General features: G+C 50.5%; 1 protein-coding gene across 11 annotated transcripts in view; it reads left to right on the top strand.

The window, feature by feature from the left end:
* The first annotated feature begins 332 nt into the window (after window positions 1-332).
* Window positions 333-12,758, top strand: part of LOC147034244 (uncharacterized) — a 54,388-nt gene continuing 41,962 nt past the window's right edge. For 4 of the 11 annotated variants that reach the window (XR_015057630.1, XR_015057629.1, XM_085879153.1 and 1 more), the window contains exons 1-5: window positions 333-486; window positions 623-755; window positions 6,388-6,483; window positions 6,642-6,740; window positions 11,327-12,205. Coding sequence is in view for 9 of the 11 variants with exons in the window: in XM_085879153.1 (XP_085735279.1) it covers window positions 6,673-6,740; window positions 11,327-12,205 (947 nt within the window). In the remaining 2 variants the exon portion in view is untranslated. The other 7 variants (XM_085879202.1, XM_085879224.1, XM_085879210.1 and 4 more) reach the window with 5 other exon arrangements.

The following is a 12,758-nucleotide window of genomic DNA, read 5'->3' on the forward strand; positions in this document are numbered from 1 at the left end:
ACATGCACACACACATACACACATACACACCACACACACACCACACATCACACACACACCACACACATGCACACACACACACCACACATACACACACACCACACACATACACACCACACACACACCACACATACACACACACCACACACACATGCACACACATGCACACACACACACACCACACACACACACACACACACACACACACACACACACACACACACACACACACACACACACACACACACACACACACGTAATGGGCGTGTTCCGGATCGACGTTAGCCCGCCCCGGATGTAGATGGGCGTGGCCTGTACGTAATGGGCGTGCTCCGGATCGACGTTAGTCCGCCCCGGATGTAGGTGGGCGTGTTCCGGATGACGCGACACTTGTCCCGGATGTATTCTTTCGCTTCTTGCACTTTGACGTCGTGACCACGAGTGGGCGCTCGTCATTCACTCCATCTTTGGTTACAGCGGCCTTGTGTGAGTGTTGTCGTCGACGCTCAAGTCTTTGTGCTGTTTACCTCAGGAATGTTTGTAGTTAGTCGGTAATTGTAATGTTAGTCGGAGTTTACCTGATGACCTTTCATTTCTTGTGCTGTGCGCTATTTGTGTTCAGAGCACAGTGAGTTCGGCCTACTGTGCAGGACGACTTCCAGTCTCCATCGTACTCGTACTTGGACAAATCCTGCCTTGACTCGGACAAATCCTGCCTTGACTCGGACATCAAGAGCCCTTTCATGTCCGTTTAGGTGCGTCATTCATTTTTGATTCGTTTGTTGAAAACTTGTACAATCTGATAACTGCGGAATGTGTGATCATTATAATTTACTCCCTCGAGTTACGTTCCTGCACGTTGCACAACCTCACCTCGTCAGCACGTTTGCTTCGAGCGTTTACATGTAAACCAGGTGTGTGTGTTCCCTTTCCAAGTTTATTGTGGAGCGCTCGCCAAGCGGCTTAAGCACTCGATGGAGCGCTCGGTTCCAAACTGCTGGTGAGGAACGCCTGGCTTGTCGAGCGCTCGCGAGCTGCTTGGTAATTGAACACGTCTCTGCTGGACATAGCAGGAGGTTATTTGGTTCAACATAACCTGTGCTTTATCGACATCAACTTAATATATCAGGTTTTATCTCCGATACTTCAGGTTCTTTTTTTTAAATTTACATTTCGAAACTCGTGGAGGAGCAGAATAGCAAGGGGGGAAGGGCGAAAGGACCAAATGGCACAAAGGATCATCGGGAGAACAATGAACATGTGGATTGGAAACTTCACGAGGTGGAGAATTTATGGGTGAATGGTGGGAACAGGGTCTCAAGGGGTGCAGTAACACATGGGAGAGACCATGACGTGGTGCTGGGGGGCGCTCGAGACCATGACGTGGTGGTTGGGGGCACTCGAGACCATGACGTGGTGCTGGGGGGCGCTCGAGACCATGACGTGGGGGGGGGGGGGGGTGCTCGAGACCATGACGTGGTGGTGGGGGCGCGCGAGACCATGACGTGGTGCTGGGGGGCGCTCGTGACCATGACGTGGTGCTGGGGGGCGCTCGAGACCGTGACGTGGTGCTGGGGGGCGCTCGAGACCATGACGTGCTGGGGGGCGCTCGAGACCATGACGTGGTGCCGGGGGGCGCTCGAGACCATGACGTGGTGGTGGCGTGCGCTCGAGACCATGACGTGATGCCGGGGGCGCCGAGACCATGACTTGATGCCGGGGGGGTCCTCGACACCATGACCTGGTGGTGGGGGGCGCTCAACACCATGACCTGGTGGGGGGCGCTTGAGACCATGACCTGGTGCCGGGGGGCGATCGAGACCATGATGTGATGCCGCGGGGGGCGCTCGAGACCTTGACATGGTGGTGGGGGCGCATGAGACCATGATGTGGTGGGGGGGGGGCTCGAGAGGATGACCTGGTGGTGGGGGCACTCGAGACCATGACTTGATGCCGGGGGGGTCCTCGACACCATGACCTGGTGGTGGGGGGCGCTCGACACCATGACCTGGTGGTGGGGGCGCTCGACACCATGACCTGGTGGTGGGGGGCGCTCAACACCATGACCTGGTGGTGGGGGGCGCTCGACACCATGACCTGGTGCTGGGGGGCGCTCGACACCATGACCTGGTGGTGGGGGGGCGCTCGAGACCATGACGTGGTGCCGTGGGGCGCTCGAGACCATGACCTGGTGGTGGGGGGCGCTCGAGACCAGGACGTGGTGGGGGGGCGCTCGAGACCATGACGTGGTGCCGTGGGGCGCTCGAGACCATGACCTGGTGGTGGGGGGCGCTCGAGACCATGACGTGGTGGTGGCGGGCAGTCGAGACCATGACGTGGTGCTGGCGGGCGCTCGAGACCATGACGTGGTGGTGGAGCTCGAGACCATGACGTGGTGGTGGGGGCGCTCGAGACCATGACGTGGTGCTGGCGGGCGCTCGAGACCATGACGTGGTGGTGGAGCTCGAGACCATGACATGGTGGTGGGGGCGCTCGAGACCATGACGTGGTGCCGGGGGTGGTCGAGACCATGACGTGGTGGTGGAGGGGCGCCGAGACCATGACGTGGTGCTGGCGGGCGCTCGAGACCATGACGTGGTGGTGGTGGAGCTCGAGACCATGAGATGGTGGTGGGGGCGCTCGAGACCATGACGTGGTGGTGGCGTGCGCTCGAGACCATGACGTGCTGGGGGGCGCTCGAGACCATGACGTGCCGGGGGGCGCTCAAGACCTTGACGTGGTGCAGGGGGCGCTCGAGACCATGACGTGGTGCAGGGGGCGCCGAGACCATGATGTGGTGGGGGGCGCTCGACACCATGACCTGGTGGTGGGGGGGCGCTCGAGACCATGACGTGGTGCCGTGGGGCGCTCGAGACCATGACCTGGTGGTGGGGGGCGCTCGAGACCATGACGTGGTGGTGGCGGGCAGTCGAGACCATGACGTGGTGCTGGCGGGCGCTCGAGACCATGACGTGGTGGTGGTGGAGCTCGAGACCATGACGTGGTGGTGGGGGCGCTCGAGACCATGACGTGGTGGTGGCGTGCGCTCGAGACCATGACGTGGTGGTGGGGGGAGCGCTCGAGACCATGATGTGGTGGGGTTCGCTCGAGACCATGACGTGGTGGTGGCGGGGGCGCTCGAGACCATGACGTGGTGGTGGGGGGCGCTCGAGACCATGACGTGGTGCTGGGGGGCGCTCGAGACCATGACGTGGTGCTGGGGGGCGCTCGAGACCATGACGTGGTGCTGGGGGGCGCTCGAGACCATGACGTGCGGGGGGGCGCTCGAGACCATGACGTGGTGGGGGGCGCCGAGACCATGACCTGGTGCCGGGGGTGGTCGAGACCATGACGTGGTGGTGGAGGGGCGCTCGAGACCATGACGTAGTGGTGGGGGGCGGCGCTCGAGACCATGACGTGCCGGGGGCGCTCGAGACCATGACGTGGTGGTGGGGGCGCTCGAGACCATGACGTGGTGCTGGCGGGCGCTCGAGACCATGACGTGGTGGTGGAGCTCGAGACCATGACATGGTGGTGGGGGCGCTCGAGACCATGACGTGGTGGTGGCGTGCGCTCGAGACCATGACGTGCTGGGGGGCGCTCGAGACCATGACGTGGTGGTGGAGGGGCGGTCGAGACCATGACGTGGTGGTGGAGGGGCGCTCGAGACCATGACGTGGTGGGGGGGTGCTCGAGCCCATGACGTGGGGCTGGGGGGCGCTCGAGACCATGACGTGGTGGTGGGGTGGGCGCTCGAGACCATGACGTGGTGGTGGGGGGCGCTCGAGACCATGACCTGGTGGTGGGGGGCGCTCGAGACCATGACGTGGTGCCGAGGGGCGCTCGAGACCATGACGTGGTGCCGAGGGGCGCTCGAGACCATGACGTGGTGCCAAGGGGCGCTCGAGACCATGACGTGGTGGTGGGGTGGGCGCTCGAGACCATGACCTGGTGGTGGGGGGCGCTCGAGACCATGACCTGGTGGTGGGGGGCGCTCGAGACCATGACGTGGTGGTGGGGGGCGCTCGAGACCATGACGTGGTGCCGAGGGGCGCTCGAGACCATGACGTGGTGCCAAGGGGCGCTCGAGACCATGAGGTGGTGCCTGGGGGCGCTAGATACCATTGCGTGGTGCAGGGGGCGCTCGAGACCATGACGTGGTGCCTGGGGGCGCTAGATACCATGACATGGTGCCTGGGGGCGCTCGAGACCATGACGTGGTGGTGGGGTGCGCTCGAGACCATGACGTGTTGCCGGGGGGCGCTCGAGACGATTACGTGGTGCCGGGGGACGCTCGAGACGATGACGTGGTGCCGGGGGGCGCTCGAGACCATGACGTGGTGCCGGGGGGCGCTCGAGACCATGACGTGGTGCCGGGCGGCGCTCGAGACCATGATGTGGTGGTTGGAGGCGCTCGAGGCCATGACGTGGCGGTGGTTGGCGCTCGAGACCATGATGTGGTGTGGGGTGTTCGAGACCATGTGGTGGTGGTGGGGGGGGGCGCTCGATACCATGACGTGGTGGTGGGTTGTTAAAAAGTTGTATGGCCACCAACCTGCCTGCAGTGAACAAGGGGCATACTTTTCATTATCTTGTCGGGAATTTCAATTTGCATTGAAGGCCTTGCATTTCATTGCCTTGAGGTTGGGCAAGATGGAACGGAGCAGCACCCGTCTATAGGGTGAGCCATGTTCTATGACTCTTTGGATGAAGGCTTTGTACATCATTTCAAGATGAGGATAGCAAAGGAAAGACTTGGCCCTGCGGATAATTCCACGACGAAAGCCAGCGTGGAGATGTGATCTGCCCAAAAGAGGTTGTGGTGACATTGAGCCCTAAGAGCTCCAAAGACCACACGTTTTCCCGAAGCTGACCATGCAGAACATTTTTGGATCTACCAGCTGATCTTTATGTAAGAACAAAGTGGGGAAATGAGTCTTTCTTGCATTGAAAAACACTTGCAGAGTACCCGCCCTATGGATGATCTTGTTCCAACCATGCAACCCATTCTTCTGAGGCAAACCTTTATTTGGGCGGTGTATCGGTAACTAACAGCTATATACAGCCAAAAAATAATAACCTGGGTTATGTGCATGAACCAAAAACATACCTACTGCTTATTATTCAAAACACCTCACTTCACTGGAAAATGTGGGGACAGGAACACTACTATAAATAATGGAGACTTTTAATACCCTCCCCCACTTGGAGGTGATGATACATTATGCACACCGGAATAGAGAATTTGCATCCCTCCCGCTCCCCTGCCAAGGCCACCGGCAAGGATGAAAAACCCCGATACACTAATTGGGTCTTGCTGATCATATGTAGCAAGTCTGGATGTGATCAACCCAGAACTGTAGGAGGAGTAACGTGACAAACACCATTCAGTGAATTGTAGTAAGCTATAAGGACGAGACGACCCTTGAACCCGTTGGGTTCCCGTTGTGACAGCGTTTGATGAAAAAAATCATTTCAAGAAAAAAAAAAAGATAGCTCCAGCAAACTATACCGCTGAGGTTGTTTGCATTGATCAAATTCTCCCGAAGAGTACTTGACTAATCCTGAATTGATTTTTTTTTTTTTTAATAATTTTTTTCGTTGCACGATTTGAACGAAATTTGATACTGCACACCGCAGGAGAATGGTGAGTAAGGTGGCCCGAAAATTTTTTGCGCTATCGTGTACCGTTTTGGCTGTATTTCGGGAACATACATACATACATGCATACATACAAGATGAGAGTTTTCGTAATATTTTGATAGATCGAAGATGGATGGAGCAAGTAGATGATTTGCTGTATCAATTTTATTTTTTTTATTTTTGCCCGGCCGAGAAGATGCTGCCGCAGCTTGCCTGATAGAGGCGTTAAGAACTATCCTGCGCAGTGGAGTTCAGTCTGCAAAATGGTGCAATGGGTTTTTTTTACTGCAGAAGAAACGTTTTCCACTCAATGCTGCATGTACAGAGCAGAATTGATTTGAGAACGTGACCTTTAGGGACACCGTCCTCAAAAGGGAGGGTACAGGGACATAATTGCCTCCTCTTTTCTGAGAGAGAGCGAGACAGAGACAGTGGAATATTTTGTGTCAAACAGAGAGAACCCATACCCAATGGCTCATTGGCGAGCACGCTACCAAATTGCGATTGAGCCCTGGCTACTATAACTATAATTTGAATATCGTTTAATCCCTCACATGTTTGACATTAACTTTCCATCTTACAGGCCCATCAATCTGACTTCTTTAATGACACATTCTTACTATTCCAGTTGTTCCTCTTGTCCTCTTCGTTTATTATTACTTTTCCTCTTTTGTTTATTTCCTCTGTTGCCCCCCCCCCAAACCTCCTCTATATTTGTGTTTGTGTGTGTGTGTGTACACGCAGGTTTGTGAAGGTGATGTAAATAACACAAGACGAGGGGAAGGAGAATTTTTATTTTGACTCAGAAAAAGTGATTCTTACGAACCTTCAGCCAGCAGGGTAAGTTTATCTTCTGGTCCCTTCCTTTTAGCCTTCTTAAACACACAAAAAAAACTTGTTTCCTTGTTTTATTATTATTATTTGCAACTATGACTCCTGCACCATTGAAAACAATGTTAAGGTGATGATAATTGGATGCTTTGTGTATCATGTGACAGTTTAGGCAGCTGCGTGTACGGAATAGGCACGATGCCTCGCAAACGCAGCCGTTCTCCATCCGAACCGCGCTTGTGGTCAAGCATGCGCAAAAGGCAGAGGTGAGGTTCATGATCTTGCCTTCTCAACCCAACCCTCGATCTTCACCAGCTGCCTTTTTCATATCCTCACCCTCTGTGTCATTTGTGATTCATTGTGTCCATCCTACAGACCACGTGACATTTGCTTACCACCTCACCACATTGATGATTGGCGGTCAAGCCGGCCCTGGCTTTGACTGCTATGGGCGGTTTGTGCGTCGTGACATTGGCTATTGAACTGCGTAGTCGTCATTGCTGTTGTTCAGTTATGAACAATGTCAGAATTGGGTTTGATTTCCATGTCGAAGTCTGCTCAAACCTTCAATTCTGTTTGAGCATACTTTAATAAGGTAATTAACCCTAATTCTGACAATGTTCATTCTTTAACAGCTGCAACGACTACGACTCTCGTGACGTACAGTCACGTGACCCGGCGATGCCAATTGCGCAGGGATTAATGATGTAGTATTGCACTTGTGCACTGTGCTTACCTGATTGGTCAATTCAGTCAAAAGAGACATTTTGAAATGGGTGATTTTTTTTTCATTCCCATGACTTGTCTTTGGCTCAAGTTGGAATCGGATGCTTTTCTTTTCTTAGATTAGAGTAGATTATCTAAGGAAGAGCAGGAAAGGTTAGAGGGGAAGTTCGACGTGATCGAGTCCAGCAGAGAGTAGGATCCGCTGGGGGAAATCTCGGTTGGGATTGTAACAGATTGGGGAACAGCTGAAGTGTCAGAAATGGCTGTTGCTGACCTGACCCTGGACAGTTGTCTAAGGACTGACACCAAGCCACCTGGAATGGTGGTGTTAACTCACCACATATCAGGAGAGAGCCGAGGTTGGACGATCGAAGATGGTCTAAATTTGCGGAGGGTCTCCTACACAGTCATTACCCTTTGTTTTCTCTCTTCACATAGGCTGATAGTGTGTGTGTGTGTGTGTGTGTGTGTGTGTGTGTGTGTGTGTGTGTGTGTGTGTGTGTGTGTGTGTGTGTGTGTGTGTGTGTGTGTGTGTGTGTGTGTGTGTGTGTGTGTGTGTGTGTGTGTGTGTGTGTGTGTGTGTGTGTGTGTGTGTGTCTCTGGAGTATGTGTGTTTTTTTATTGAGAAAATGATTGGTTCATTGTTAACGGCCCTTGTGATTGTGATTTATCCAAAAGATGCCGCCAATCCTAATGTGGAGAAACTTTGCATCATGAAGATTGAAGTACACCAACGATGTACATGATTATTTTCAAAGTTATCCCTGAACTCTGCATTTGATAAACTTTGGTTTTGTGAGTACAATAAAAGGAATGAAAAAAAACAATACTTGATGGCAACGCTTTGGGAAAGCCAACGTATGATTTTGCAAAACGAGCATCCATTTTTTTTGTCCTATCGGTGTCGGCATAGTAGATCCCTATTGGGTGCAAGTGAAGGCACGCCGGCCCGAGCCAGCACAGGTGAGCATGCGTACATGGACATGTCTTTTGGGGGTAATGGCAAAGTCATGAATGCTGTGTCGGAATATTTTGAGGACCAGGAGGAGACGCTGCACTGCTATACTTTTATGAGGTTGGAGGAAGCATGCTCGCCTTCAGAGAGCATCTCAGATAATAATAATAATAATAATAAAAAAATAGATTCTAACCTTGAATGTGGTCGTTTTCTTGTTTGGGCTGCCAACCGAGTTGCATCCCTTCTATACATGTAGCTGCTCGCTTTCCTGTCTGCATTGTGTGAGGAAGTAAAATGTCCCATGGAGTCTTGTACAGGAATAGGCCCTTTCTGCATGTAGATTTCTACTCCTGGGAAAATTGCTCTCTTGAAAGGCTAGACTGCTTTTGAGCCGACAGTTTGTCCTTTTGTATACCATACCATACACCTTCATCTTGATGGGACACCTCCATCTCGTTCATGGCACCTTTGATTTGCATTAAAGTACTGCTGATGTCACAGGTGTGCTTTCATGAAATGTGTTGTCAAAGTGTGTTATTACCTCTGCTGTTGTCATCGTCGTCATTCTTGTAAAATGATATCGGCTTCGCAGGAGTTTTTTTTTTTTTTTTCCGAAGCTCTGTAAGGTAATAGCCCCTCAGAGCCAATGGCCATCCCCTTGCGGGACCAGGTGATCTATAACCATCTGTTTCATTTTGCTGTCTCTGGCTGATTCGATAGTAAGCTCAAACTGCCGAGGCTTGGTAAGCGTGTCGTGCCAAGGTTTATTGTCTGCATCGAGAAAGGTATTTCCTTGCTGAAAACCTTTCAATCTTTGTGTTTCTACTTTTAACCACGACAGGTGCACCGCATTCTGTGTGCACTGCAGGTGTGCTCTGTGTAAGGCAGGTGATGTTCATTTGTTGTCGTTCCCTTTTATTCGTTACTACGGCAGGATCTTTTGTTTTGTGCGTCTTGATGAATCTGTCCTTTATCTTTGTGCTTGCGTGTGTTTCGACATCGTTGATGTTTGCTTATAGATGGCTTTGGGTGTTTCTCCATTCCTCGTACAGCATGTCTGTTTAAAACGAGCAGGTTACGTGACATGATGATCTGCACTCGCCCCCAATAAGCAGGTTGCAACTCGAGTTTGAGGGAAGTTGCATGCAATGTACCCGATCGTTGGACGCTCTTATGTCGGCCTAACGACTGACGGATTGCTGTTAACTCTTATTCTCGTAGACATTTCCTTTAACTCGGTCTCCAACACTGATATCACCATTTCTCTGTCGGTTTGTTCATTATTTATTTATTTCTTTTGTGGTTCATATTTGTAAATAAGCCAATGTTTCTGCAGCGATTTGTGCTTGTATTGTTTTCTCTGCCACCAAAGGAGGACAAGGTTATGTGTTCACCCTTGTTTGTCTGTATGTGAGCAGGATGTCTCAACAAGTTATGGACAGATTCTGACGAAACTTGGTGGACAGTTTGGGTGTGTGGTAAGGACAAATTGATTAGATTTTTGGTGAAGATCCAGATCCGAGAATATTTTTAAGCTCTTGAGAGATGATTGGGCCAAAAATTGATACTTGGAATGATATTTCAAAAAGTTATTAATTGATTGTGACAAAACTTGGTGGATGAGTTGCATCGGTAACAAGAACAAGCCGATTAGATTTTGGTTAAAGGCCGGATCTGCATCTGGATGATCAGTGAGATACAGAGCCTGGTGTTGGCTCAGTGTTTAGGGTGGCGGCTTGGGATCCTAGGGTCCTGAGTTCAAGCCCCATCGGCCGCTGAATTAATACACCAGGGGGTTGACTCGGCCTGTCATCCTTCCGAGGTCGGAAAAATGAGTACCAGTTCCAGTGTGTGTACTGGTAGAGGGGCACTGCATCAGCGACAGTCGCGCTTCAAGAAATGATAGCTACCCCGGCAGCTAAGCTGCCATACGACCACCACCAGTGAGATACATACCATAAACTGTTCAGCCTGGTGGTTGTTTGTTTGCGCTGTATCGAGTGCCATTATCGTTTATTGATATGTGAAGATTTGATCTCCAAATGTCCCTTTTGAAATAAGTGGTGACAAATGCTTTCTTGTTTGAGATAGGAGATCATGGTTCTGAGTTTGTGCTTTGCCTTTTTTTTTTTCTTCTTTTTTTTTTCTTTATTTTTTTTCTGTCACTGTAACATCGACGTTCAATCTGAGTCTGGGTGGTCGGTGGTTCCAGCTCCGTTGGAGTCACACCAAAGACTTTAAAAATGGAACATGCTGCTGCGTTGCTTGATGGTCAGCATAAGAAGGATAGAGCACAGACAAAGCAACATAAGTTGGCAATCATTTTGCAGGGTTAATGGACCAAAAGTGTTTTTTGTAATGAAACTTTGTTTATGCAACCATCATTAGTGCATTAAATATGTAACTAGAAGGGCACTCGGTGGAGCGCATACCTCCGCCAGGTAATGCCTGATCCACGAGAACATATCGGGTCCAATCCATTTTTGAAATCTCATGCAATACAGGACTATATCGTGTTTGGCCTAATCTCTCAATGGTGAATAATCACTTTAAAAATTAAATAATTCTCATATACAGATCTGGATTCGGATCTTCACCAAAATCGAATCGATTCGTCCTTGCCACACACCCAACCTGTCCACCAAGTTTCGTCAGAATCTGTCCATAACTTTTTTGAGATATCGTGCTTTATATCGTTTTTGTCCGATCTAGTCATCGGATCCGGATCTTCACCCAAATCTAATCAGTTCATCCTTGTCATCCACTGAACATGTCCACAAAATTTCATCCAGATCCGTCCACAACTTTTTGAGATATCCTGTACACAAATAGACAGACAGAAAGGGGTGAAAACATAACCTCCTTCACCTTCGGTGGTGGAGGTAACTATTTAAAAAAAAAAAAATCTTTGTCCCCGGGTGCATGCCCCAACGGTGGGGACGAGTTGACAGAGGTCAAAACAGGAAAATAATTTTTTAACTCTAAATTTGATATTGAGTCATTCCTGGTGGAACGTTTTGCCATCTTTAAACTTTGCTTTTGGTGGGAAGCGTGGGGATTTGCGATGATGTGCTATGGACTTCACTCTAGTTATTATTCTTATCAAAGGATAGTGATGGATAACCATGTATTGTGCATATTCCAATCAACTGCTTTGTGTTTTCTCAGGTCAAAATCTCGATCCTACTCACGCTCACCAGTTAGAAACTCTCCTCCCTATTACAGTCAGAATCGCTACAGGGGTCGATACCCAAGACGTCCATACTTGAGCCGTGGTTACCGGCCTTCCAGGATATATCGTGGTCAAAGCATGTTCCATAATCCACGGCCATACCGCCCACCACCTCCAGATCATTCACCACCATACGGCCCTCGTTCCCGATCTCGCTCTCCACTCTACTCGCCTCGTTCGCCACACCCTGGGTCTTATCGGCATGGCCGCTCAGCTTCACCACCACGTCGGCCTCCACCATACCATCCCCGTGAGCCACCACACCAGCAACACCAACGGAGACCATCGCCTTCCAACTACAATGATAGCCCACCTCCAGATCATCGTCGCAAGCGAGAGAAATTGATTGAACCACCTCTTCCGGAGGGTTACTCCTCTCCGAGACAAGACTATAAAGAGAACTACCGACTGGAAGTGGGGCACTTCACGAGTGGAAAACGGTCTTTGTCACCTCCAACATTGCAATCTCATGGCCCCTCAAAACAAAGCTCCAGCAAGAAGCGTAATCCAGCAACTCGGTCCCAAGTCAATCTCGTCCACCGCAAACACCAAGCAGATTGTGAAGTCCAAGGTGTAAAGTCCAAGGTTAAGGGAGATAAATTGTCCCAGAATAGCCTGCCAGTGCAAGGTAGTTCGAGTCCTGTGGTGCACTTGGTTCCCAAACAAAGTCCTCGAGGTTCACCCTCGATTCAGGCCCCAAAAGAGATGGGCCAACGTAGTCCAATGCACTGTCGCTTTGATGCCACCATCATCCCAGGTGTATGCCCAGCACTGGATCATGATGGCCAGGAGCTCTTGGAGCCCATCTCAAAGAGGTATGAGACAAGGAATTTAGATTCCTTATTGTCTTTTTGCATTATGTTTTCTTTTGATATGCATGTGCTTTTTGTTGTTTGGTTTTTTTTTTCCCAAGAAAGGGGAAAGATGCCAGGGAGAAAAAAAAAAGTAGAACAGTACTGGGGTTTAAGGGAGCAGGTTAAATGCAAAGTGAAAGCGAATGTACCGTAAAGGATATACATAAGATTTAATTCTGCCGTTTTTGCGTACGTAAGAAGTAGGTGATGACAAACAGACAGCTTGCATTGAGGTTATTGACACACGTAATTGCGAGGGAGGTGTATGACGTAGAGTGTGGATGTGCTGGGCAAAGACATAGAGATGGTCATGTTTGCATTTCTCCTCGGGATCCTTCTGCTTGGGTAGTTACTTTGTTTTTACCATTCTCATCTGGTTTTTGTCTGGTCTGTTTGGTTTTACCTGAAAACCATGACACTATTTTTACAGGTTTTTTTCACTTTTCTCTCCCGATCTAGCCTTGGTGTGCCAGCAGGATGAGAAGGCAGACCTTGCCAAAATGCTATTTCTGTG

This window comes from Eptatretus burgeri, chromosome 1 (genome assembly GCF_056783735.1).
Source record: "Eptatretus burgeri isolate ZD-2024b chromosome 1, Ebu_testis_v1, whole genome shotgun sequence".
Lineage (NCBI taxonomy): Eukaryota > Metazoa > Chordata > Myxini > Myxiniformes > Myxinidae > Eptatretus > Eptatretus burgeri.